This window comes from Ambystoma mexicanum, chromosome 4q (assembly GCF_040938575.1).
Source record: "Ambystoma mexicanum isolate Mex_15411 chromosome 4q, UKY_AmexF1_1, whole genome shotgun sequence".
Classification (NCBI taxonomy): Eukaryota; Metazoa; Chordata; class Amphibia; order Caudata; family Ambystomatidae; genus Ambystoma; species Ambystoma mexicanum.
The window spans coordinates 123723824-123751619 of NC_090928.1; the positions used below are offsets into that span (position 1 = coordinate 123723824).

The 27796-nt window shown below is 47.4% G+C and overlaps 1 protein-coding gene across 1 annotated transcript in view; it reads right to left on the reverse strand.

Annotated features, from left to right (window-relative positions):
• The window catches only part of OPN3 (opsin 3), a 515396-nt gene that overhangs the window by 35543 nt on the left and 452057 nt on the right, over positions 1-27796 (reverse strand). The window contains exon 3 of the mRNA XM_069607650.1: positions 27001-27252. Within this exon, the coding sequence (XP_069463751.1) occupies positions 27001-27252 (252 nt within the window). The remainder of the gene's footprint in view (positions 1-27000; positions 27253-27796) is intronic.

Here is a 27796-nt window from a genome sequence, read left to right on the forward strand (position 1 = left end):
AAGCATACATTTTCTATTTAATGTTCCTTTTCTGTTCTTTTCTTCTTTTTTTTCTTTCCATAATAACGACACAGCTGCCGCCAGAGTAATTTTTCTTCTGGCACCCGTCAATGGGGACTACTTGGGCATTACATCCCCGGCGGTCCCGCAATTCCCTATTGCCGGGCGCCGGAAAAAAAGTACTCCCCATTCCCATTCGAGTCCCATTGGACTCGAATGGGAATGGGGAGGACGGATGCACCGGCACCATTCATTAATGGGGCCGGTGCATCCGTCACGTGCCGTTCTGGATTGGAATAGAGTTCAGAAGTGATAACACTTTGTTCCGGCATAGGGCTTCTATCCTTTTCCAGATTGTTTTAGGGGTGGGGATCACTTTGAGCTTATGAAATAGTAGGACTGGGTCAAAGAATATCGGCCATATTTCTTATGGATAGCCATCCCCTGCGACGCTAGAGGACGGGCCTTCAATTTCAAGATAGAAATATTATGCAAGTCTCTACTGTTCGTATTCATAGTAAAGCCCAGGTATGTATAGGAGTCTACACAGACAACTTGTTAGTTCTGAGTCTGCCATTGAAAATATTTCGTTGTATTTGATGTTGAAGCCTTTATGATCTAACATTGGACTTCTTGACATTCATTTGTTGGCAATTTTTCACTGAGAATGATTACAATACATTTGCATTTAATAAAAACCCTTTATTTGGCATAGAGTCATCAGGATGAGAAACATTGCTTGAGATCAGGGTTCGATACAACGGTGACAATGATGAGTAAACTGAGAGGTCCCCCAGGTCTGTATTGTCAAGTTCCCTGCTTCCTTCCACTACTTAGAACGTTTGAATATTCTTCAGTTTCTGTTTCTTCTTTTATCCTCAAATGTCAGTTGTCGAGCCTCTTCTCCTCCCTTGGTCTCTGGAAGATGAAGCAACCTCAGAAATGTCTTTAGATTTCCTCTTCCCCTGTTGAATAAAGATGGGATAGGTGTCTTCCACTATGTACTCTCTACCTCCTTGAGTATCTTTCACAGCCATCCACAGGCTGTTCCCGGGCCCTTCCTGGTCACCCCCCTCTTGACTTTGCTAAGTCCCTCTTTGATGCGCTTCAGTTGGAACGTCTCCTGTTGTACTTTCCAACACCTCCATCAATGATACATCCCTGTTTAAGGGACCAGATTTGACAACATGCACACTGGCAGCTTTTGGTTGGGTGGCTTCATTACATTTTTGCTTCAAAAATGTATCATTTGTACATGAGGTCATCAGGAAACCCTCCGTCCATGCCACTTTTGTGGCTACAGATGTTCATAAAATGGATTGTTCCAGTATTTCTGCCTCCATTGACTCATATAATTTCATTAGGGAGGGTAATGCAACGTTCAATGCCTCCAGTGATGTATGTGGATCATTTGAGCTCCTCGTCTGAAGAGATAGTTTCCGCATTATCCCTGGGACTTGGTAAGAAGAAAGAGACGCCAAAGCACTTGAGTCAGAGCTTCAATATAACACTGGTGAATTCTATAGCATTCGCATAGGCTCCGAGTTTTCATCCCTAACTCCTAGACTCAAGTTTCTCACTGCTTCTCCCATGTCTGTATATTCCAAGTCCACAGGAGACACGGTCCTGCTCCTTCTAATATGGTGCTGTCTTCTGCCCATGACCAGCCTGCCTTGCCCCTCAAAGTCATTCTCTGATTCATGCATTGGGTCCAGTATGATCAAACGATCAGTCCCAGGATGTTCGATTTTAGATAGGTCAATTAGATTCTCCCCCTCCCTCACATTAGTTTCTATCTCTCGCATTACGCCAGAATAGCTGTATCCGGAATGTCGTCTTCTGTATGTTAGTCCATACTCCCCTCACCATGGTGTGATGGATCGCTTTTTTAAAATATGCAGCGATTTTAATCGAAGATACCTTGTGGAGGTGTGGGTTACAGCATGCTGGGCAAGCTGGCTTTACATATGTGTTTAATACAGGCGGGTAACCCGCTGGCTCTTCCTGCTGCCTAATCATGTCAACCAACATACAGTCATCACAAGCCTGCAATTCAGAGTCTTGCTCGCCCTCCATTCCAGTGCCAGCATGATTTAACGTGGTGTTTTTTGTCAGCATCATTTGCGCTTTGCTTCTTAGTGCATGTTTTTGCCATATTGCAGATTTAAATCAGCGGGTTAAGGTACCTTTTATAGAGTTATAGTCACAGGCAATTCTGAAATGCTTTCCAATAAATGTCACCAATCCTGAATAAGTCACAGAACGAGCTGCACTTCAGAGACACCAAATTTAATACATCCGCCCCAGCAACGAGGCTTACCGGCTTATTCGTCAATGAAATGCGGCAAGTTCTGCAGGTCTACGCCGTGTGCGTGTACAGCATTCCTCTGTCAGAAGGTGGGAACCCGCAACCCATGGCAGACTGTTTCCTCTCACCGGCCTCTGCTGTAGACTGAATGTGACTGCCTCACTTGCAACCTCACTTTCCCAGCAAATCGCGGCATAACAGTGATTGAAACTTTGGGTGCAGAGAACTTGTAGTTTCCGACTTCCAGGACAGCTCTGCCAATCTCGGTAATGATCGCAGTCTGCCACGCTGCCTCCCACACTAATTTCTGGGGTTGTAATTCAAATTTCGCTTGCTGCTGTCCAGGGTCCACGAGAACACAAAAACACACTTCAGCACACAGCTGCACTCCGCGAAATCGGAGCCTGTTTGTATGGAATGCTCCCCCTTTCTAAGTCAAAACTGGAAACAGACTCAGTGTTCTGTGACCTCTCACGAAAAAACACTCAATGCAGCACACTGTTTTAATGTAGCGTTCGCGTGCAAGCACAGTTAAGACTGCTCTGTAAAACTGGTGTTCCTATCTTCTCAATTTTCCTAAGGTACTCAATTAAGCATAGTCACGGGGCTGCCTGAGACTAAGAAGCATATCAAAACCGGATGTTCCTGCTTTAAGCCTTTACTCAGGGGAATATTTAGCGATTGTGTAAACGTAAAGAAAACAGGGTCTTCCCCAAAACCCAAATGTGTCAGCAAGGTTCTTGCCCTGAGTCTAAATTTAACCTCTGTATCTCTGCACGTCTCAAAATGTCCTCCCTGGTAACCATTGGCCTTCCAGGCTTCCTGTAGTCCCTTGAAAGTCCTTCCCAGTTCCTTTACAGTTACCAAACGGGTTCCATCACCCCTTTTCAGTACCCTCGGCCTTAAGCATAGGGGTGTTCCCAAAGCCTTCTTTAGTTGACTGATTACCTGTGGGCTTTATGGGGACCAGAACCCCAGGACTGCCTGGCAAGTAAACGGGTCCAAAGGAGTAGACATCACCGAGAGGTGGAGAAGTAACCCTTTAAGCCTGTGCGGACTCCTCCTGGTTCTTCCACGCTCCCCTCTCTGATCTGATCCTATCCTCCTTGCCCCATCCTCATTCCTTCTCCCACCCTCTGGTCCTGCCAAGGGCTGGCCTGGCCAGCTCGAAACGTCCTGTTCTTTCCAACGCAGGGGCTGCTCTCCTGCTTCTTCTCAACCTTGCGCTCACTGCCTGTTGTCACCTCCTCCTCTGACCACCTTCACCTCCTCCTGTTACCATCCTCTGACCCACCTTCACCTCTTGCTGTTACCACTCCCTCCTGTTCAACACCACTTTCACCTCCTGTCACTGCCTCTTCCTCTGTACCACCTTCATCAAGTTGTTCTCACCTCCTTCTCAATACCATCTTCTCCTTCTCTATGTACACCTCCATCTCTGTTACACCTTCACCTCCTGGTCTTACAACGTTCTCCTCTCCTCTATACCACCTTCAACTCCTGTTACACCTCGACCTGTTACACCTTCACCTGCTGTTTTTACAATCTTCTCCTCCTCTATACCACCTTCACCTCCTGTTACAGCTCCACCTCTGTTCCACCTTCTCCTCCTGGTCTTACAACCTTCTCCTCTCCTCTATACCACCATCACCTCCTGTTACACCTCCACCTGTTACACCTTCACCTGCTGCTTTTACAACCTTCTCCTCCTCTATACCACCTTCACCTCCTGTTACAGCACCTCCTCTGTTCCACCTTCTCCTCCTGGTTTTACAACCTTCTCCTCTCCTCTATACCACCTTCACCTCCTGTTACAGCTCCACCTCTGTTCCACCTTCTCCTCCTGGTCTTACAACCTTCTCCTCTCCTCTATACCACCATCACCTCCTGTTACACCTCCACCTGTTACACCTTCACCTGCTGCTTTTACAACCTTCTCCTCCTCTATACCAAATTCACCTCCTGTTACAGCACCACCCCTGTTCCACCTTCTCCTCCTGGTTTTACAACCTTCTCCTCTCCTCTATACCACCTTCACCTCCTGTTACACCTCCACCTGTTACACCTTCACTTGCTGTTTTTACAACCTTTTCCTCCTCTATACCACCTTCACCCCTATTACAGCTTCACCGCTGTTCCACCTTCAGCTCCTGGTCTTACAAACTTCTACTCTCCTCTGTACCACCTTCACCTCCTGTTACACCTCCACCTCTGTTCCACCTTCTCCTCCTAGTCTTACAACCTTCTCCTCTCCTCTGTACCACCATCACTTCCTGTCACACCTCCACCTGTTGCACCTTCACCTGCTGATTTTACAACCTTCTCCTCCTCTATACCACCTTCACTTCCTGTTCTTAGAACTTTCTCCTCTCCTCTATACCACCTCAACTTCCTGTTACACCTTCACCTCTGTTACACCTTCACTGCCTTTTCTTACAACCTTCTCCTCCTTTATACCACCTTCACCTCCTGTTACACCTTTAACTCTGTTCCACCTTCAACTCCTGTTCTTAAAACCTCCAACCTGCACCTCTCTGCCACCTGGTGTTACCACCTATTTGGTACTTGGAGTTATGCCCCCTAGAGATTTTATGACTGACCTGATGAAATACTTTTTGGGACTAATGAGGGGGCTCAAAACATGCGCTGTTGTGGAATTGTCAAAGGTTTTGTTTAGGGGATTGCTAATTTCAGCAGAAATAGTGACGAAATTTGAGTGTAGGTTGATGTAGATTAACTCACTGGGGACTATCCAGGCAAGGGGCTGATGAGGCAAAATCAGAAGCGATATTCAAGCTGAAGCTGGTGAGGGACAATCTGAGATTGGTGGACATGAGTGGTGGCCTGCTCATGTTGGGGTTGGGGCAGTGCCCTACCTCACATTATGGAGTGACCAAGAGTGAAGTGCAGAGCACCAGCGGTCAGTCATCTGCATGCAGGCACAGTGCCTTGCAGGTATGCATGGGTGACTTGTGCGTCAACAAAAAATGAGAGCCTGCACTGCTACTGTCTCTTCTAGCCCATGGTGGCAGTGAAGATCCCTAGCCCTTAATAGAGTATGAGGGTACCTAATTAAGAGTTCCCAAATGTAGCAGAGATTGTACTCTGGGGCTCTGAATGAAACTCATGGCCCGGTAGAATTAAGAGAAGTTCATGGCCCGGTAGAATTAAGAAAAACTCATAGCCCGGTAGAATTAAGAGAAACCCATGGCCTGGTAGAATTAAGAGAAACTCATGGCCCGGTAGGGCTGATTCCTGCAAGTGGGACTCAGGGAGGGGCATTTGTGTGAAACACTTCTCTACTTGCCTCTTATTTCCACACGCAGAACTGCAGGAGAGAGGAACCAGTGATGGAGGATTGGCCTGCTGTTGATGGCACAGGCATGAAACCGCTGAAGACGATGAGCCCATATAGTCTGCAGCATAAGGATGCAAATCAAAGGGCCAAGTCAGACAAAATGGCATAGAATATCTTTAAGGTACATAATTGAGGTACGGGGCCAGGCTCTTAATAATCACAATCTTCCTATATCACAGGGCAGTGGCAGAGTAGCAAACATGTTCTTCAAAGAGTGGGCCAATGAGCTCTCCCTCCTATTCCCTCTCCATTGCCACATGGACTTCCAATCTGAATAAGTGAACCAATTACAAGATGGCAGTTCCCTTTCTGGGTTATTTAGAGCAGAGGCACCAGTATAAACCAGAAGGTAGGTATCTAAAAGCTAAGCGAGTCTCAACAAGTTGTCTCAACAGGTTGTATATTTTCTGTCAGTGCATGCCTAGTTCCCTTAGATCATATGCCTCGGCTTACTGCACCTTGTTTTTCGGATATATTTTGGCCTGGCTTCCATTAGTTTGTGCTCCTTTTCTTCCTCCATGGGGGCTTATTTTATTCCTGTCTTGCTTTTGCTCCTGGTAACAGTTCTTTTTTTACCTTCATTGACCTTTCCTCATTATGCCACTCATTCTTGGAGACACTGCTTTGAGTCCTTTGTTTCTAAAGTTGACTAGATGGATTCATGGAAGGGTCAGCTCTGCCAACTAACTGCCATGGACCATGACTTTGTGTAGGTCTCAGACACCATTGCATTCATGCCTGCCATGTTGGGCCTTAGTTCAGTCCTGGCCGAGTTCTGCATCTGGGCATTAATTCTGTGCAGCACATATTTCACTGGGGCGATGGCATTCACCTGTTCTCCGCCACTGGCCAGCGGAGCATGCTACTTTTTTAATATTGGAAGCTCTCTTGCAGCAGCATAGTTGATTGAGGTGCAGCTCACTGCATTTAGTCAAACCAGAAACAGGTTTGACACCTTTGAACCTCCATCTTGCTCACGTACGTTGATTTCCACATGCTTAGGTTTACATGGTTATATGTGAAAATGTCCCCAGGCGGAAAATGTAGTCATGTGAAAATGTAGCCAGAAAAAAGTTATTTAAATAAAAATGTAGTCACTCAATACAATCAATGCAAAGATTGTATTGGGAATCAGGCAATGGCATCTTCCCTAGCCTAGTAGGCTAGAGGTATGAGGTCCATGCCTGACTCTGACCCAGTGCACCAATGACCATAACCTCAGACTTCTCGCCATTGAGCATAAGCCATCTGGTGCTCATCCAGATGCGGATGGATACAAGGCACGTTCTCAAACACCTGGCAGAGTCAGCTGGATTTTGGTCCACTCTCAAAATAGATGGGTGTCATCTGCATACAAATAGAAACAACACGCATGAGAGCGGATCAGCTCCGCCTGGGGCCTGACATAGATGTTAAATAAAAGAGGAGATACTGCAGAGCCCTAGGGGACCCCACAAGTCACAGAAGTTGTAGAAGACCTGTATGGGTGATATGAACACTCTGACTCCTCAGGTCCTTTCCCCAACCTTTGCCACTCTCTCGCCCTTTCTATCCTACCCACTGGCCCCACACACACCGCAGGCCACACCTTGATGCCCTCATCTCTACTGACATCCCTCTCTCTACCCCTCTCACTACCTCCCTCTCGTGGACTGACCACTCTTTTCTCACTACACACCTGAAGCTCTTCTCTCCTCTTGCAGCAATACATCCGGCACAGCCCCTTAGGTTCAAAGTCACCAGAGCCATGAAAAAAGTGACAGTGGCTGCCTTTGCCTCCTCCTACTCTCCTCCACCTTTTACTCCGGCTGACTCCCACCCTGACACAGCCCTCGCTAACCTCAATCTCTCTAACTCCAACACTCTTGACACTCTTGCTCCTGTCATGTGGGTCTGACTGAAGCCTTACAAAAAGTGCAACTCTTGGTATGACTCAGACTTGGCTGCCCTTAAACGCAAGTGTAGGGCAGCTGAGTGGAAATGGAATGCGTCGGGCGTACCATCTGACAAACTGGCCTGCCACATCCTTCAAAGGCATTATCAACTCTGCATCTGTACCAAAAAAAGAGCCTTTATTTAAGCCTGCATCTCTGCGGCATCAAAGAACACAGCCACACTTTTCAAAGTCTGTGTCATGAACTTCAGAACACGCCCCTTTTGGACCTCCTGGTCCTTGTCTCAACGGGGCTTGCATTCTCTAATACTCCCAACATGGTCGCCCAGCGCTAAGACCCTTCATCGCTTCATGCGCTGGACGTAACGTACTCTATAGACCATGCCTTCCGCGGCTCTGCGCGTCTCAATGCTATTGCAAGTAGCCATCAGACGTGTGATCCGTGGCTCACGGTATTCTTTCTCTGTCCTTGTGCACCTACCTGCTCCTTGCCCCTTCCTTTCTTCCTGTTTCCTGGACTCGTGTGCTAGTTGCACTCATCCTAGATTCTTGGATTCCTGGACTCCGTGTTCCCGGAACTGAACGCGCCCTGGAGTTGGAAGAGACTCGAGTAGCCTAAGTTAAAACCAGGACCGTCCGCAAGAAGGCAGCGACCAAGGACTCCATCAAAGAATGGACCCACGTGAGAAGGGGGGAACGCCTTGACAGTTTGAGACGCCACCCGACCGAACTTGATAATGGCATGGAGGCCGCCGTTCAGGACCTTATGCGAGGCATGCAGGAACTTTCAACCGAGGTTCAAAACCTAAAGGCGGAAAACGCTGCACTCAAACAATTGGTCCTATCCCGGGATACTGCCACTAAAGAAGGTGTCCTGTTGGGCGGCATTGTTGTCAAATATGATGGTTCGGCAAAAACCTTCACGGATTCCTGGATTCATGCCTGGTCCACTTTACATTCAAGCCCTATTACTTTTCGAATCCCAGGGCTAAGGTGAGTTTCATTATATCCCACCTTTCCGGCAATGCTTTGACCTGGGCTACACCCCTCGTTAACTCCGGCGATGCCCTCCTGGATGATTATGAGGGGGTTCATACAGGCCCTTAAAAACATGTTTGACCGTCCTGAGCAGGTCTATAGTGCCCAGGAACGTGTGTTAGACTTTCAACAGAGCTCCCAGGATATGCTCACTTATGTAACCCGATTTAAACAATTGGCCAAGGAAGCCGATTGGTCCTCTGAGGTGAGTTTCACCCTGTTCAGGAGAGGACTGAACGATGAAATAAAGGATGAACTGGCCAGAGTGGGTCGACCAAACTCATTCCAGGCACTAATGGACCTAGCCATCCAAATAGACTTCTGCATCCAGGAAAGGAAGGCTGAAAAGAAGAAGTACAGGGGAAATTCATCCAAAATGTCCTGTGAAAGCACAGTCAGAATGGACACAAACCAAAGCTCAGTCACAGAACCAGAACCCATGCAGATTGGAGCCTTCCGTGGACCCATATCACCGCAAGAAAGGTTGAGAAGGATCCATATGGGCTTGTGTATGTATTGTGCTTCGGACAAACATTTGGTTAAGGAATGTCCTCTAGCACCTCCTCGGCGTTCGGGAAACGCCAGTTCCAGATCCTAGATGGAGCAGAGCTTCGGGAGAGAGATGTTTGCTCCACATCAATTCCATCCTTGAACTCTCCTGGACAAAACAAACTGGTCATTCTCCAGGCATTTCTATCATCCTCCAAGAACAAGACCTATTCTATTTTGGCCTTGGTAGACTGCGGAGCTATGGGGATCTTCATTGATCAAGAGTGGGTTGCCAGTCACCAAATACCTTACGAGGCATGAAGTACCATGCAGCCGGTGGAGGCCATTGATGGAACACCCCTCAGTTCAGGGCCCATAAGCCTGCAGACCAAGGAGATCCAACTCTCAATAAATCATCATCAAGAGCTGATTAGATTCGATATCATTAAGTCAGCCCACTACCCCATGGTATTGGGTATTCCCCGGTTACAGAAACACAATCCGTATATCAACTGGACAGCAGGATCACTATTCCTAGGCTCAGAGTTTTGTATGACTCACTGTCTATTCCTGGAACCTTCGTCAACACCCCCTAAGGAACCATCTAAAGATAAAAAAAAACACCACTTATGGTTTCCAATATCATACAAGTCCCTGAGGCCTACTAAGGATACGCAGATGTATTTTCGACTGCCATAGTCCAGGCCTTACCCCCACACAGACCTGAAGACTGCGCAATTGAAACAGATCCCTCAGCAGTGATTCCCTTCGGCAGGATGTTTATCCTTTCAGATCCTGAGAAAAAGGCCCTCAAAGAATACCTGGACACCAACCTTGAAAACAGCACCATAAAATCTTCAGCAGGTGCTTCGTTATTCTTTGTCCCCAAAAAGGATACCCAGGAACTCAGACCCTGCCTCGATTATCGCAGCCTAAATCAATGCACCCTCAAAGACCGGTACCCACTACCCTTGATATCGGATATCTTGGAAGCCGTGAGAGGCGCGGTAATATTCACCAAGTTGGATCTCCGGGGTGCCTACCATTTGATCCGTATCCGGGAAGGAGACGAGTGGAAAACCGCCTTTAGAACACCCTTTGGCCATTACGAATACCTGGTCATGCCATTTGGACTAGCTAATGGCCGGCAATGTTCCAACGTTTTATGGATAGGGTGTTCTCTGACAAGTTGTTTCTCCTCGTCATTGTTTATCTGGACGACATACTGATATTTTCCAAGGACACTTTAAAGCATGAAGAACATGTAAAGGCAGTACTACAAAGACTTCGTGAACACCAACTCTTAGCCAAACCTGAAAAATGCTTGTTTCACGTTACTTCTGTTCACTACCTTGGTTTCATCCTTAGTCTAGAGGGAATTAGAATGAATCCATCAAAGGTAAAAGCCATTTTGGCGTGGTCAGCTCCCACGTCCGTGAAACAAGTCCAATCCTTCCTAGGACTAGCCAATTTCTATCGGAAATTCATACCCACCTTTTCCGAGATTGTTCAACCGATCATGGCTCTCTTAAAGAAGGATACCCCTTTTATCTGGTCAACACCGCAAGACACTGCGTTCCAGCGTTTGAAGGCCGTGTTTACACAAGCTCCTATTTTGGCCCAACCCGACACAAGCCGGCCATTTCTAGTGGAAACAGATGCCTCTAATTATGCTATAGGAGCAGTATTAAAACAGAAATTAGAGGACAAGCTGGAACACCCCATTGCTTATCTTTCACAAACCCTAACTCCAAGGGAAACACACCATTCCGTCCTGGAAAAAGAACCGTTAGCCATCCGCCAAGCATTCACTGAATGGCGACACCTACTCCTGGGAGCTAGACATCCTGTCCAAGTCCGTAAGGACCATCGGAACCTTCAGATTCTACAGTCATTGGAGTTTAGGAATAGTCGTCAGGCACGTTGGGCCTACTTTTTTGCCCAGTACCAGGTCCACATCACTCATGTCCCTGGATCACATAACCTGATTGCTGATGCTTTGTCTCGACGCCCTGACTATGTAACCACTGAAGATAAAGGATATCCTAAGATGTTTTCCCCCACGATCTTCGTAGCTCAAGCAGTCAACCTCCTGGAAGAAATCCGAGCGCAAACCCAATCCTCTGGGTTGTGGAAGGACATCTCAAGGAAAACCAGTGGAATTTAAAGGCCAAGCAAGGATATTTATTCAAGGACAATGCACTGCTCATTCCTACACAGAAGTTACAACAGAGAATAATAAACCTCTGTCATAACACCTCACTCCGGGCATCGTGGCATCACCAATACCCTCTGTCTCATACAGAGACAGTTCTGGTGGCCTAGAATGAAATCTGACGTACAGCACTACGTCCAAACGTGTGTAGTCTGTGCTCAAAATAAGCATGTTAACAAGAAACCGGCGGGTCTTCTTCTGCAGCCTGCACTGCCATGAGAAATCATCGCCACCGACTTCATAGTAGAATTACCACCGTCCCGAGGATATACTGCTATCATGGTCACCATAGGTCTGTTCACTCACATGGCTCATTTTACACCGCTCTGTAAACTACCATCCTCTTCGGAACTAGCTGGAATATTTCTGGAACACATATTCCGCCTGCATGGACTTTCTTCCAAGATCATATCTGATCGAGGACCTCAATACATTTCTCAATTATGGAAACATCTCTGCCGGATTCTAGGAATTCAACGTGCCCTCTCTTCGGGATATCACCCTCAAACCAACAGAGCCAGAGACGTGCGAATCAGACCCTGGAACAGTATCTTCGATGCTTCGCCACCAAGGTCCAGGATGACTGGTCGCTCCTGATACCCGTTGTGGAATTCGCTTACAACAATTCCGACCACTCAGCGCTCCAGACCAGCCCTTTTCATTGTAATCAAGGGTTCCATCCATCGGTTTTACCATCTGTACTTCCTCATCCTACACCAGTACCTACTGTTGACTCCTGGATCGAAACCCTCATCAACATACACCAGGAGGCCAAGAAATACTTAGAAAAGGCCAGATCACAGACCAAGAGATATGCGGATTCCAAAAGAAGACCAGGCCCTTCTTATGCAGTCGGTGACCGGGTGTGGTTGTCATCAAAACTACTACCCCGACACCTACGACCAAACAAATTGGCCCCACGGTACTATGGGCCATTTCCCATCAAGGAAATGATTAACCCTGTCTCATACCGGATCCAGCTACGCGACTCCTGGAAAAGAATTAATCCAGTTTTTCATACATCCTCACTGAAACCCTACATTCCGTCCTCCCGGAAATCCAGTAGACCTCCTCCTCTGCTGGTCGACAATCAACTGGAATATGAGGTGTCCTGAATTTGCGATTCCAGGTATAAACGGGGCCAGCTTCAATACCTGGTTGAATGGAAAGGATACCCTCCTAGTGAAAGAACCTGGGAACCTATCTCTAACATCAAGGCCCCTTGCTTGCTCAGAAGATTTCACCTCATTCACCCGGGCAAACCTGGAGGAAAAGGTCTTCAGAGGAGGCATGCTGTCATGAACTTCAGAACACGCCCCTTTTGGACCTCCTGGTCCTTGTCTCAACGGGGCTTGCATTTTCTAATACTGCCAACATGGTCGCCCAGCGCTAAGACCCTTTCACGCTCCATGCGCTGGACGTAACGTACTCTATTTATAGACCACGCCTTTCGCGGCTCCGCGCGTCTCAATGCTATGCAAGTAGCCATCAGACATGTGATCCGTAGCTCGCGGTATTCTTTCTCTGTCCTTGTGCACCTACCCACTCCTTGCCCCTTCCTTTCTTCCTGTTTCCTGGACTCGTGTGCTAGTTGCATTCATCCTAGATTCTTGGATTCCTGGACTACGCGTTCCCGGAACTGAACGCGCCCTGGAGTCGGAAGAGACTCGAGCAGCCTTAGTTAAACCAGGACCGTCCGCAAGAAGGCAGCGACCAAGGTCTCCATCAAAGAACGGACCCAGGTGAGAAGGGGGAACTCCTTGACAGTCTGCAAGGAACCAGCCAATCCTGCAGCAGCCTCTTCTTCTATCACACCCACTCAGGACCAATGCTCAGCCCTGGCCGCATACTTCACAACAAAAACCCAAGACATCCTTTCCACCCTTTCTTCCACCCCACAACATACACCAACACTGGAGCCTCCTTGACCCCCCTCCACTTACCCTCTCTTGTCTCTCCCCTGACACACCTGATGAGGTCACCACACAAGTCTGATCTATGAAGGCTTTATCCAAAACAGGTGTACTCCTGCCCCTCCAAAACCATTAAAGACAATAGTGACTCCCCCGCCCTAGCCTTGGCTGATCTCTGCAATCTCTCCTTTTCCACTCGAGTTCTCAACTGCCCTGAATCACTCCCTTGTGCACCCTCTGCTCAAAAAAACCTCTGCCGATCCCTCCATTCCAGCAAATTACCACCCTATCGCCAACACTCCTTTCCTGGGAAAACTCCTGGAGAAACTGGCTATCTCTCAGCTGACCCTCCACACTGAATCTATTGGTTGCTTCCATGACCATCAATCTGGCTTTAGAGCATCCAGAGGCATTGGAATCTGCTCTTTTGAACACCTGCTCTCAAATTTTGCCTCTAACACCCCTTTTATCCCCATTCACCTTGACCTCTCCTCTGCCTTTGACATGGTTAACCACAACATCCTGATCGCACATCTCCGTGACACCCTGGGAATCACAGGTCAGGCTCTGGCATGGTTAACCTCCTTCCTCTCTGACCGCCCATCCCAGGTGAAACTCTGAGCCTTTCACTCGACTATAACTCTCTCAACCTGTGGCGTTCCCCAGGGATCTAACCTATACCACTGGTTCTTCAATGTCTATATGGCTGCCCTGGCATGGGTGATTGCCACTTTCACCTCTAACTTCCAGTGCTACGTGGATGACATGCCACTATCTTTCAGGTTCCCCTCAGCCGCCTCCTCCTCGCTCATATCTGACTGTCTGTCCGCTATTGAGTCATGGTGTGCTGCAAACGACCTCTGACTCAACACTACTAAGACTGAGATTGGTCGCATTGGGACCCCTGCTCCTGATTTCACACTTTCACTCTGGCTGGCCTCCGTTGGTCCTGCACCCGCACCCACCTGCGAAGCAAAACAACTATGGGTCATCTTTAACTCCACTCTTTCCTTCTCCTCTCACATTTCAGACATCTCTAAAAAGTCTATCAGCTACACCTCTACCTTTTCTCACTTTCCCCCGAGGCTCACTGTCTCCAGAGCCCTGGTTCTCTGTGCTGTGGCTTCTGCAACTCATCCAGAACAGAACAGCAAAACTTATGCTTGTCCTCAAGCCCAGGGACTGCATCTCTCCAGTGCTGTAATCCCTTCACTGGCTCCCTGTGGCTGCAAGGATCAAATTCAAGACCCTTTGCATTGTTCTGGGGCCTGGGACCTACCTACGTGCAACACTGTCTGCCTCAATACTGTCCCTCACGAGCCCTCCGCTCATCTACCTCCAACCTTCTGCAAGTGAGATTGGAGGGAGATCCTTATCCTCAGCAGCTGCCTCCCTCTGGAATAGCCTCCCTCTGGAATAGCCTCCCTGCCGCCCTCCGTCTTGAGCCTGATCTCCTTAAATTCCAGAAACTCCTCAAGACCTTCATCTTCTCCTCTTCCTTCTCTCCCCCCCTACCCTGCTAACCTAGTTATCTGTTCTTTCACTCCCATGCCTCTTCCTAACATCATACTGACTGGCCGCCTTGTGTACCTCAGAGTCTCATTAGTCCCCGGCACCCCCGCCAGTCCTCTCTCGCGCTTGCCTCAGGGCCCTACACCTCAGCCACCCTCAATGCACTGAGAAATTAACCAAGAGAGTGGCTCTCTCTACACTTACCCCAGTCTCAACCGACCGGGTGCTCTTGATCCTTTCCCCTCCCTATGACCCTCTATGCACTTGATCGATCCGCATGCACCATTCCTGAAGATCGTCTGTCTCTCCTCCCTTGTCATCACCCCCTAATTGCACTGTTAAAACTGCATAATCGCTGTCCGGCCTATTTGCTGTATCCCAACTCTTAAATGTATTTTCACGCACTTACTCTGCCTGTGCAGACTATTAACAGCTCAGAATTTCAAGGGCTCTGAGCGACTGTTGTTTTTTTTCCCATGCTCACACCCTCCTTGAGTGCTTTCAAACCTTTGCCTGTGTATAGGCGCTATATAAATAAACAATACCATACCATACCATTCCATCCAGAATAAGCTGCTCCCAAACTGCTGCAAAGGATGAAAAATACTGTAGGGGGAATAGAAGGGGGGCATGGATCCGTTGCTCAGCCCCCTTATTGGTCGAAATGTTCTGCCTCTTTATACATAGGATCCTGCACCCGAAGGTCAGAGGTATATCCTGGGCCAGAGCGCCTACCGGGTTTGGTCAACTTTGTTAAAGGTGCAATCACTTCAGCTGCCACATCAAAGGCTGCTTGGAGAACTGTCAGAGGGTCAATAGAGGTGTCTGTAGATGATAATATGGATAGACTATCATGAATCTGAGAGGAGATTCTAGTACGATCCACCCGTCTCCAGTCACAATAGGCACGTGCTGTTGAGGGGGATCATTCAATGGAACAGCACAACAAACTGTGAAAGGGATCAAAAAGTGATCCGATCAAACCAAAGGCAATGTGGCATGCACTTTAATCAAGCCAATTGGTTCAAAGATGAGGCCCAAAGCGTGACCCAAAGAGTGTGTGGAGCCATGCACGTGCTGTATTAAACTAAGGTCACCCAACAGCTGCACCAAAGTGGCTGTGCGAATATTCGAGGCAACATCAGCCCCAACACTGGAATCCCCAAGGAAACAAAGCGAACCATGTTTCAACTGAAGGTCGCTGATCAGGTCACCAAAACCAACAGAAAATGATGTGTCATCTCCAGAAGGGCAATACACAATAAGCAGATAAAGATTGTTAAAAGGAGATATGGATAGGCAAAACAGTAAAAGCTCTGCCTTGAGGCAGTGAGAAACTGCAACCACCTTGCTTCTTTCCGGCGACTTCTTTCTTTTTGCACTCTTTGATATCACTGTTCTCAATGGCACTTCTATTGCCGCATGATCAGTTTTGAGTATTTCTTCTATATCTATGCCGAATGCAAAGTGGGTTGTGTCTTTTTCAGTCAGAAAATAGCTTATCCTTCAGTTGGAGCATTGTCTATCAAAGTAGTGCGTACACTCATAGGTTATGGGGTTCTGTAACTACCAAACATCTGTCGCCCCTTTCCAGGATTTCATGGTTGACAGGCTTCCTATTCAAACCCTGTCATCGGTTCGGTGGTCGAGATGGCTGGGTTGAAGTCGTGTGCGGTTGATTGCTTGGAGGTTTTTCTTAATGACCTCGGCAAGTATGCATTACACATTGTGAGGGTCTCAACCTCCAATATTGACTGAACCAACTGCCCCCTTTTGCCATACATCATTGATATAATTTGCATGATGGTACTTGGGAGGTAATATGCTGGCTCCTTTTTGTTTCCCAGTGTCTGCACTGTACCTATCAATACCCACCTTCCTCATCAATCAACAATAATTAATATTTTAATATATAACACCTTGATCGAAAGAGCTTTACATAGCACATATATTATTATTGTTATTACCCAATTGATACTCACTTTATCGACCTTTTGTAAGGATGAAAGGCAGAGTCAACCTTGCCGGGATTTGAACCTGCGACCTGCAGATCAAACACAGGTCACAGCAACGAGTGTTTAGCCCACCAAGCCATCTTCTTTTCGAACTGCAACGTCCACATGAATGCACTTCAGGGATAGTGGGACAGTCTTCCTCTTTATAGGAAGACTAAAGCCATTAACGTTCCACGACACTATTTTTAATAGCCTTCAGGTGTTTCTATGGTTTCCCTTGATAGCTTAGACATGGCTCCTGTAAACTCAGTTGTAAAGTTTGCTGTCACTAACAAAATTACGGTAATACTGAACTATTATATACAATTGCATATAACAATGGAATATAATACATACTCAGCTACAATGTTGTATAGATGTATTGATTCTTGCAAGATACAAGTTTGGATCAGGTGTGCATGAAATAAAAGGTTATAATAGTTTGCTAGAATCTGTGCTCAGCCAGCTAGGCTGGGGTATGAATTGCTCTTTAAAGTAAATGCAGCTCACCGAGGGAAACCCTGCCCTATGAGACGACCTGTGCTTCCCAAGTGATTATTGTTATTGGTTCAGTCCTTTGAATGTATTCCATCTACCTACCTTAATGCAAGTAATGTCCAGAACATATTTACACCCAGTTATGGTTTGTCAATTATCAAATTAGTGGGCGGTCTGTATTGTAAGTGCATCCAGTAGTTCAGCTAGTCATCACCCCGCGTGAGGTTCAGTATCCCAGCACCGCCTTTCATTGTTTTTCAAACAGACCGAATATATGGTACCTCTGAGTTTGCCCCAAAACAAATGTAGCATGGTCACAGGACAGCCTATAATTTCTGTCTATCGGATATATCTTTCTGCATGGGTATGGTTTGTTAGCAGGCAGGGGTCAAGTCCTAAAAAAAAAAAGTGGGGGTACTCATTAACATACCAATTGAATGTGGCGTCACCAGAAATTTGCATATCAAGGTGTCCTCTGAAAAAAGTGGGAGGACTCCTGAAAAAAGCATGTGGCCGATTGGTTCATCTTCGACTCCACACTCTCCTCACATCTCTGACGTCTCTAAGAAGTCACACTGCCAGCTGCACCTCCTCAAAGGTATTCTTCCTTTCCTCTCCTTCCCCGAGAAGCTCACTGTCTCCAGAGCTCTGGTTCTCTCTAGGCTGGACTACTGCAACAGCCTCTTTCTAAATCTGCCTGCTTCTACTCTCCGTCCTCTGCAACTCATCCAGAACAGGACTACGAGACTTGTCCTTGGCCTCAAGCCCAGGGATCGTATCTCTCCAGGACTGAAATCTCTCCATTGGCTCCCAGTGGCTGCGAGGATTAAATTCAAAACCCTCTGCATTGTCCACAAGGCCTTCTGGGGCCTCATTACCTTCATGTCTCTCTTCCTAAATATCTTCCTTCTCAAGCTCTTCGCTCATCCGCCTCCAACTCCCTCAGGGTCACTCACTTCTCCACGCAACAAGTTGGTGGTAGATCTCTTTCTTCGGCTGGGGCCTCCCTCTGGAACAGCCTCTCTGAAACTTGAGGAGAATCATCTCCGGTTCCGGAAGCACCTCAAAACCTTTCTCTTTGCTTCTGCTTTTTCTCCTCCTCTCCGCTGCTGACTTTGTGGCTGAAACTGAAACTGCACTGGATACCTGGCCCCCTGCTGATCTCGGGCTCAGTTCCCCTCCTCCGTGTCACGCTTTCTCCCGCACACCCTCTCCCTGCTCCCTCCGCACGCCAGGTCTCTGCCAAAATCCATCAGGGGATCCCGTTTATGCACTCTGGCAGTCGGAGACTGCATCATCTTACCTGCCATACCAGGACACTGTTTGGAACAGGGGTTTACCGGCCATCCCAGCGCTGGAAAGCACAATGGAGACTCCCACTGGCAGCCCGTAACAATCCACATCGTTTGCAACGACCGTCACGTGAGAGGGCCAACACGATCACGCATCACGTGAGGGGGCGAGCACTACCAGGAGTCACGTGGCGACAACGCTTCCGCATCACGTGACACGCATCACATGATTTCTCTCAAGGATTCAAATGCGGCCAGGAACACGGAAGCGTTGCTTCACAGCTGAACTCTTTCAGTACTGTACGGCTCTTGTTCCTTGTTTTGACCCTTGCTCCTACGATCTGTCACGGCCTCGGATTTTCTACTGGATTGCTTTTGTCTAACCCTTGGCATTTGTGAACTTTGGCTTGAACTCTGTCACGACCTCGGATTTGTCTACTGGATTGATTTGTCTACTCCTCTGGCACCTTTGAACTTTGGCTTTGCATATTTTTTCGACCTCGGACTTGGATTTGGATTGCCTCACGGATTTCGTTGTGTTTTGGTATTCTTGGCCACCGGCCTCTGCAAGGCGTTCGCCTGGCTGCATAACCTGGATTGCCTCAAACCTCGGTGTGCGCCCATCCACAGAGTCTCGCACACCAAGCCCCGTCCAGGGCCCCACTATCCATCTGGGTGTCATTTCCTATACACTAGGTAAGCGGGGCTCTTTTCCTTGCTGGGTATTATTGTACAACACGCACATTGTTTTGATAGTCACTTATTGCCTTGCAGTGCTCCAGGGGTCCTTCTGGCTGTTCCCGGTTCCAGACCTGACGGCTCACAAAAAATCCTGTGGCCTCAAAGACTGCACAGACACTGAATATCTCGTTGTCTGTGTGGTACTTGGGGACGGAGGCTTACTAATCTACACGACCATCAAGACCAAGTCCGTAACACTCCGCCAGTTGCACACCTGCACTGCCTTCCTGGCAAATCCTGCACTTGTGGACTGTTTCTGTATCCCTACAGTCCCACCAGCAGGACTTGACACCTGTTGTCTGCACTTACCCTTGCACTTGCCACCTGTGGCCGTACTTTTTCTTATTGTTTATTTATTCTATTATCCCATGTACTGCACTGTCCCCTCCGCCTTGCCCCCACCCTTTCCCACTTCCTCCTTCCCATGCACTTGCGCAATCTGAATGACACCTGGCCTAGTAGGATCGGTGTCTGTCTTCCCTCTGTTCTCGCTCCCTTGCCTCGTCGTGCCTTGAAACACTTGTGTATAGGCGCGTTATAAATGCCATATATCATATCATAGCCCTGCCAGCAGGAGAGGTTTGCGCCCATACCTGAACGCTAAGAGGTCCAGTCCTGCTAGGCCCAAATCCAGTCGGTAATTTCCAGAAGCCCCAAGTTTCCAGCGTGCGCTGAACATTGGGGTAAGTTCTGCCACTTGACACGTTCCACCCTATTTCCTCAGCGCCGGTTCCAGTGGAAGGTGGAGGGTGCCTTTCTGTCTTCCCGCTCGATGCTCCCTTCAACAGCGAGGACAAGGCTCTGCTGCCATCGTCCTGTCCACCAGCCCACTCCCTGCAGGATTCAGGGATGTGTTCCTCCTAGACTCAGGCCCGCGTCACTAAACAAGGGCTCATTGCACATGGTCTGATCAGGTAAAGGTCCTCACGGGCTGGCACTATTTTGTGTAGTAATCCCTAACATTTAAACAGTAATACCATTAAGTTGTGCTGTCATTTTCAAGTTCACTATCTTGTAAATGTTGGTTGGCTCAGTTGGTGAATGGTGTCCGTAGCCACCACAAGGGACAGCACAGCACAACACCCATCTTCCACAGTCAAACAAAGCATTCCCATCAAATACACAACATCAATTAGCTATTCATAGATACAAGACTACAAGCGATTTGAAGTATGCCGAATTAAACACAGTATAACCCTGGACAATGTCTTATTTCTCTCTTCGTCATATATTTATTGTGACAGGGTAAGTTTCCTCTTTCTCTTGTAATTGGTAATGTGCAAAGCCTCCTCAGGGGGGGTTTACAAATCTATATGCCAGTTAGTGTGTAGGTTTTCAAAGCTGCCCGGCTTGAGAAACGTTTTTTAATTTTAAGCTCCAGTGCTATTTTTCTCGCTTCGCCAAGATCCTCGCATTAATGTAAGATCTCTATTGTCGTTCTTGAAATCTTGTAAACTGGGCACCCTTTCAGTCAATTAATTAGAAACGGACTGTTTCCCTTAGGACCCATTTCTTAGTAGAAATTAGTGAAAATGAAATATGTGCCTTCGGTCGATTACATTTGCTTCTTTTACACACTCTGAAGGCGATATTGATTTCCTCTTTCGGTGATAGTTGTACTTTCAATAGGTCGATTACTGCTTAGGTTGTGTCCACAATTGGGTAGTTTTGCATACTATCTTGCACACCCTTAAGGCTAGGTTTTTTTTAATTATTTTATTTTTCATTCAATTAGCATGTTTTTGGCACAAAGTTTCTGTGTCAAAGCTTGCTCCTTTAAATGCTTTAAGACAATCTTCCAGACCCACGTGGCAACTTGACATTCTGTTTTCAAGTTGTGTAGTTTCTGATCCACTGTGTCTATTCGCACCTCAAGCATATTTAATGCTCCTCTTACCTCAGACCTTTCTTGTAGGGTTGTAACCGGAAGATCTCTGCACTAAAAGACTCATCAGTCTCCGTCTCTGGAATTGGTACTTGTTCGAGGGCCGTGGAAGATCAGCCGCGATAGTTGTTCAGCTTGGGGCTAGGGGACCTGTATTTCATCTTAGGGGTGGCCATGTTCATTTTTTTTTAGGGGGTGTATTTCAAGCCAACGATCACTATAGGGCGGGAGCTCTCTGTTCAGACTGCATCTGTAGCAGAGTGAGTTCTAGAATCAAGGAGGGACCCGAGTTGAGAGTCAGAGGCTGTGGTGAGATCTAAGGAACTTGAAAGCCGCGAATAAGAGGGCAAAGGAGAGGTCTAACAGAATTGTGAAGGAGCAAACCTACCTGAAAGCCAGAGGCCTGAATGAAAAGATTATTCAGAAAAAGAAGAAAACCAGGTGGAAGACCACAACTGTATGTTGTTTTATATTACAACTGAACATTTACAGAGGACGTTCCTCAACATTTATAGGCAAAGGGGTTGCCAGAACCTTATAGGACATGTTAAGAAGAATAGGTCGAGACATTTCTGTTGCTTTCACTTTTGGACTTAGTTTATTTAAATAGGGCACTCCCTGGAGGGACAGAGACTGATCAGATTAGCTCTGAGAATGTTATGCTGCTGGTACATCATATTTTATGGTGCAGGGAGCACCTGGAAGACCCCACTTTAACTTATTCCATCCCTGACACCGTTTTACAGAGTTACTCCATAGCATTTCTAAATAATGTCCCTAGTCCTTGGGCCGTGAGCGTAGCTCAGGGGCAACAGTGCTGGTCTTGACAACAAGAAAGTGCTAAGTACCCGGTTTGCAGAAATCCAGCATGAAGTACATTATAAAAACCGATTAAAAATGTTTTTTGTCTCTATCGTACTTTGGCCAACCACTACCATAAATCGGCAGTTTGACTCTACCCTCTGGCTCCTGGCGCACATTTGATGCACCTTCTCCCAGTACCCTGTACCGTATCCCCAAAGTAAAGCTCAGCTTGCACTGCCTTCCTGACTTGCCCGGATCACTGATCGCTGTCCCCTTGGTGACACTTCGGAAGAAGGTTACAAGTGCATGGCCATATCCAATTGGCTTTAGGCCATTTTGGGGTTCTTTTCAACAGAGGCGGGATGGAATTTAACCAGACCATCACAAGTCAGACTAAAAGAAATGGTTTTTATGACAATAAGAATACTAAGGGGCAAACATGAAGGGATGGGTGGTGGAGGGGAACGGTAGCAGACAGAAGTTAAGGTGGGAGAGGGAGGAGGCTGGAAGGCAGAGATTGGGGGCTTAAGAAAACCCCTAGACGCTCACACCAATACAAATACAACCCACTAGGGAAAAAGGCCCAGAACACTTCTTGCAAAGATAACAAGTTTTATTTCCATACAAGAGGAAAAAAGCGCTGACAAAGAATTCTGCTGCCGTGGAACATTCTGGCAACAGCAGCATGTGCAGTACATTATAACGGTACAAAGCGTCATGAGCGACATCATTACATATAGTAGAAAACTGCACTGCTGGTTGGGGAAGCCCTACAAACAGGTCACCCGCTGCAAAGAGGATGCCAGGGCATTGGTCTCAGCTTCGTCCGTCCATCTTCTTCTTCAACGTGGGCGATGTTGTAGTCATCTTTGGTCAGCCGATGGTCAAGTAACAATTATATTACTAACTACGAAAGACACATCTATCTCTATGCAATAGGGTACCCGGCACGATGCAGATAGGGGCCCCGGGGGCTAGCGGAGGTCATACTAAGTCACACACACATCTCTCACTCCCAGACAGGCCGGCATTCCTCCAAGGTCTCCCACCCTCATTCTGGGCTATAATTTCATCACTCCCTGTACCTTGCAGCACAAATCATGTGACCTGGGAATGAAGGCAAGAAGGCCCTGCCTTCTGATCTTTTGAACGATCGGGGGTCCAGCAGGTTTATGGTCAGTGGTCCGGGGGTTATCTGGTTAAATTGAATTCAGAAGTCCTAAAGCCACAGCAGTTGGTTGCTATAATTTAGGATTGGGGCTTTTGGGGTTGGAGGCCGGTGCCCTTCTTCTCATGGGATTGCACTGTTCACAGGCACTCAGCCATCCTCCCATGGCCTTGCCGGGCACATTCTTCCCAGGGGGCGAAGGTTGGCAACATTTTAGGAAATTAATGGTTTTATGGACCCGTGCAGTTCTGGGCTTTCTCATCAGTGTTTGGGATGCAACATATTCCTTTGCTAAAGTTTGCGGCCTAGGCCTGGCGTGCTGACTGCCTCGACACATTAAAACGGTGTGCCACAAAATGGCTGCTAATAACTAAGATGGCTGCTGTTCCTGCATGCATACTACACCTATGAGATACACAATAAATATAATTCTGTGGAAGCCGATGAGGGCAGCCCCCTGCCCCCGGTCTCTTACATTACTAATGACGCATTTGCCTTATTCTAAAGCGCCTGGGAGGCGGGAAGGTCCTGTCCCCTTCCCAAAAGCGGCAGTCACAGGTGGAGGAGGAAGAATGTTCATGCCACACAAAAAAGGCTGAAGCAAATTATGGAAAATAAAACTACACACACCAACACCATACCAGAAGGATTCTTTGGAATTGAATCCTATTTCCCCCCAAAATAATTCACTGGGTGCCCCCGATATAAAAAGAAAAATCAGGCCAGGGAATTAGGGCTCAAACACACAGCAATGTTCTCTATTTTAAAAGGAAACAATCATATAGTGTTAAAAAAAAAAGAAGAGAACAGCCTCATAACTCAGTTCACAGCACCACATTTGGATGGAACAATGGCAAGAGTGGCACTGCATTAGCAAAACTGTAGCTTTTTATATTGACAATGGCTGCCAAGTTGATGCATGTCATGGGACAACCATTCCTTCGCCACTGGCTCTTTCCCTCAACCCCTCAAGCACTCCCTTGTGCACCCTCTCCTAAAAAGGCAGTCTGCCAACCCTTCCTCCCCTGCTAACTATCACCATATCTCCATCACCCATTTCTTGGGCAAACTCCAGGAGAAGTTGGTCATCCCACCAACTGACCCTCCACATTGAACCTGTTGGTTGACTCCATGACCACCAATCTGGTTTCAGAGCAGCCAGAGACAAGGAAACTGCTCTCCAGAACCACTGTGAATACCCGATCTCTAATTTGAGTCCAACTCTCGCTCTGGCCTGATCCACCTCGATCTTTCCTCTGCCTTTGACATGGTCAATCACACCATCCTCATAAACTGACTGATACCCTCAGCATTGTGGACCGGCACTAGACTAGCTGACCTCCTTCCATTCTAACTGCCCAGCCCAAGTGCAACTGGGCCCTTTCCTTTCCTCCTCCTCCTCCTCCTCATTTTCTGCCTGCAGCGTTCCTCAGGGTTCTCTCCTATCGCTGTCGCTCTTCAACATTTACATTGCCCCTCTGGCCCACCTGATCTCCACCTTCTCTAATCACTTACAGTGCTATGCAGATGGCACACAGCTCTCCTTGAAGCTTCCCTCAGCTACCTCCTCCTCTTCTTCTTCGCTCATCCCCGACTGACTGACAGCTATGTATGCATGGTGTTCTGCAAATGATCTCTGCCTTAAAGCCAGTAGGACTTAGATCCTTCTCATTGGGACGCCTGCTCCCGCCTTCCCTCTCTCCCTCTGGCCGCCCTCCTTGGGCCCCCTCCTCTCATCCAACTGTGAGGCAAAAGACCTGGGGATCCTCTTCAACTACTTCCTCTCCTCTCATCACGGACCTTGCCAAGAATCCCAACTTTCTGCTCCATCTCCTCAGAGGCATCCTCCCTTTCCTCACCTATCCCCAGAAGCTCAATGGCTCCAGAGGCCTGGTTTTCTCTAGGCTGGACTACTGCAACGGCCTCTTTCTCAAGCTCCCTCTTTCCTCCCTTCACCTAATCCAGAATAGGGGTGCAAGACTTATTCGTGGCCTCAAGCCGAGGAACCGCGTCTCTCTGCCCTAAAATCTCTCCACTGGCTCCCAGTTGCTGATAGGGTCAAATTCAAGACCTTCTGCATCATCCATATGTCATCCATCTACATCAAGCTGTCTCGTCCTAAATACCTCCCTGCTAGCTCCAACTCTCTGCAGATCAGACGCTTCTCCAAGCAAAGAGTGGGGGGTAGAGCTCTTTCTTTGGCAGGAGCCTCCCTCTGAACGGCCTCCCCACCCCTCTCAGACTTTAACTGGATCTCCTTAAGTTCTGGAAACTTCTCAAGACTTTCCTTTTCACCTCCTCCTACCTTCTCCCCTGCTAATCCCTCCCCTTGCCGCTGTGACTGGTGCCTGGACCCTTATGAGCCATTACCGGGGCCGGGCCCTCTTCATCCACTCTACCACAGCACCCCTACCAGCACTTTCCCCCCATCCTTCTTGCACTTCTCCACCCCTTTCTCCTTCTCACTTACCTTCCTCCGTGACCTTCCCTTCCCAACTGCACATATTCTTGCTGCACTTGCATGATCCGAATGTCACAAGACCTAGTAGGAGCATCCCTCACTGTTATTCTTTTTCTCATGTTTCCATCTTGTGGCGCCTAGAAACACTTGTGTATAGGCACCATACAAATGTCCAATAAATAAATGAAAATAAATCTTGATCCAGCCCTGGCTTCCTTGCCATCAAAGCTTGCCTGCTGGCCGTAGGCATGTGTTTGTTAGTAGGGCTGCTAAATGACATGGTCAGAATACAAAGTGGTAGTTGTTGGAAAGCCAACAGTGACTTTAAGTGTGGCCATTTTGCAGCTTTGATTGCCACTTGCGAAGTTTGTCCTCTATTCAAAAGGAGGTGCTTTTGCACTGTGGCTAAAAAAGACACACCAACACGTTAGACACTTTGTAAAAATGAGGGAAAGAAACAATGAAACCTCTATGTGTGTCACAGATCAATTAGGCAAGAACACCCATAAAGCGTGCATACTTAGGTACAGCAATCCCACACATTTAGCCAGGAGTTTTGGGCAATGCAAGTGTGGATGGTGAAAATGTCAACAGCAGCTCACACAGACAGGCTTTCTATATGCATATTAAACTAAACTTCTGCTTGGGATGTGAAACAAAGTTATGCGGTGCCCTACCCTGTGGAAAACACCACGTGTGTGCTGGAAGTTAACATCAACATGGTTCCCCCATCTGGCCATGCGTGATCAGTACTGTCTCATTAAACAGTAGCAATCTGGGTGCCCTATGAAATGACCATTGGAATATTTTGAAGTTTAAACTAGTTGTAGGTAGACATAGGTAGACATTGCTTATCGTTGCTCGTAAATCAATTGGCTGAAGGCACAACTACATTCTTACAACACTTAGTTTTACTTGCTTATAAAATACTCCCATTGGGAATTGGATTTACATTTTTACTCCCTAAAAAAATAATTTTACTCAAAACTTTAAAAACTCGAGTAAAATACTCCCACTTCAAAATCTCATCTGGAGCACTGCACCTTTTAAAAATCTTGGCCATTCACAGTTCCTATAACGTACTTACTGTAGATGGCTGAGGGTGACCTGGTTAACCGCTCAGCCGTCTCTAGTGTTAACTGGCAGGCCTCTCACCTTGCTGCACATGGATCCAAAGAGGCAGCGGCGTGTGCGCGTGACCCATTTCTTTAATGCAGGGAATTGAATCAATCATGCTGTATGAGTTTCTCTCTCTCACTTCGACAACGTTTCTACTCACAACTTGCATGTATAACAGTGGAAAATACTGGACAGCCTATTTCCCTTTCTAAAAAAGGCTCAGTCTGTGCTTCACAAGCCCCTCCCCTGCAAACCCCTCTCCCCCACCCCCCGCTGCACTGCTCCCAGGAGTACCATGAATAAAACAGTACCTTTCTGCTCATGAAGATGTAAATAACTGGATTGTACGCGGTGCTGGATTTGGCGAAGAAGGACGGCACAATGGCGGCCGTGGGAGTGACGAGGTTGCCGTGAGCGGTGGCCACCAGGAGCGAGACCACGGCGTAGGGCGTCCAGCAGAGGAGGAAGGTGGAGATCATCAGGAAGCACATCTTGGCCACTTTCTTTTCATATCTCAGAATTCGGATGACTTGAAGAGTCTGGAGGTCCTGGACGCAGCGCAGCTGTAGAGGGGACACAAGGCAAACTTGAATGGGTCTTAGGAGGAAAATCCCACATTTCCGTGAGAGCTCGTTGTCACATCAAGTTAACGATTTTGGGGATTCGGAAAGCCCAGGAAGGAAAACGTGCACATTGCCCTCTTGACCTTGATATTTTTCTCTTAGTGAGACGTGATTCTACAATATTGAGAACTAAGGCACCTCCAACAAGCGCTTGCCCATAGATGTCAAAGCCCTATGGCTTATTGTTAGATTTGAATGATGATAACGGTTACATGTCTTTATAACAAAACATTTTATGAAGAATGCACTTATAACAAAACTTTTATAACGAAAAATATACCCATTTTTTTTCTTTTGGTGGCTGGGGGCGTCCCATCCAATCACTTGTTTACTGCCCCTAAAACCCCACCCTACCCGTTTCCCCACAAGAGTTAACCCTTTGCCCCACCCCTAAGTGCCTTCTTCATAACATTTTTCATTATTAAAGATTCGATATATGTTCATTCTGCATAACATTTTTGTTATAAAAACTGCATACGGATGA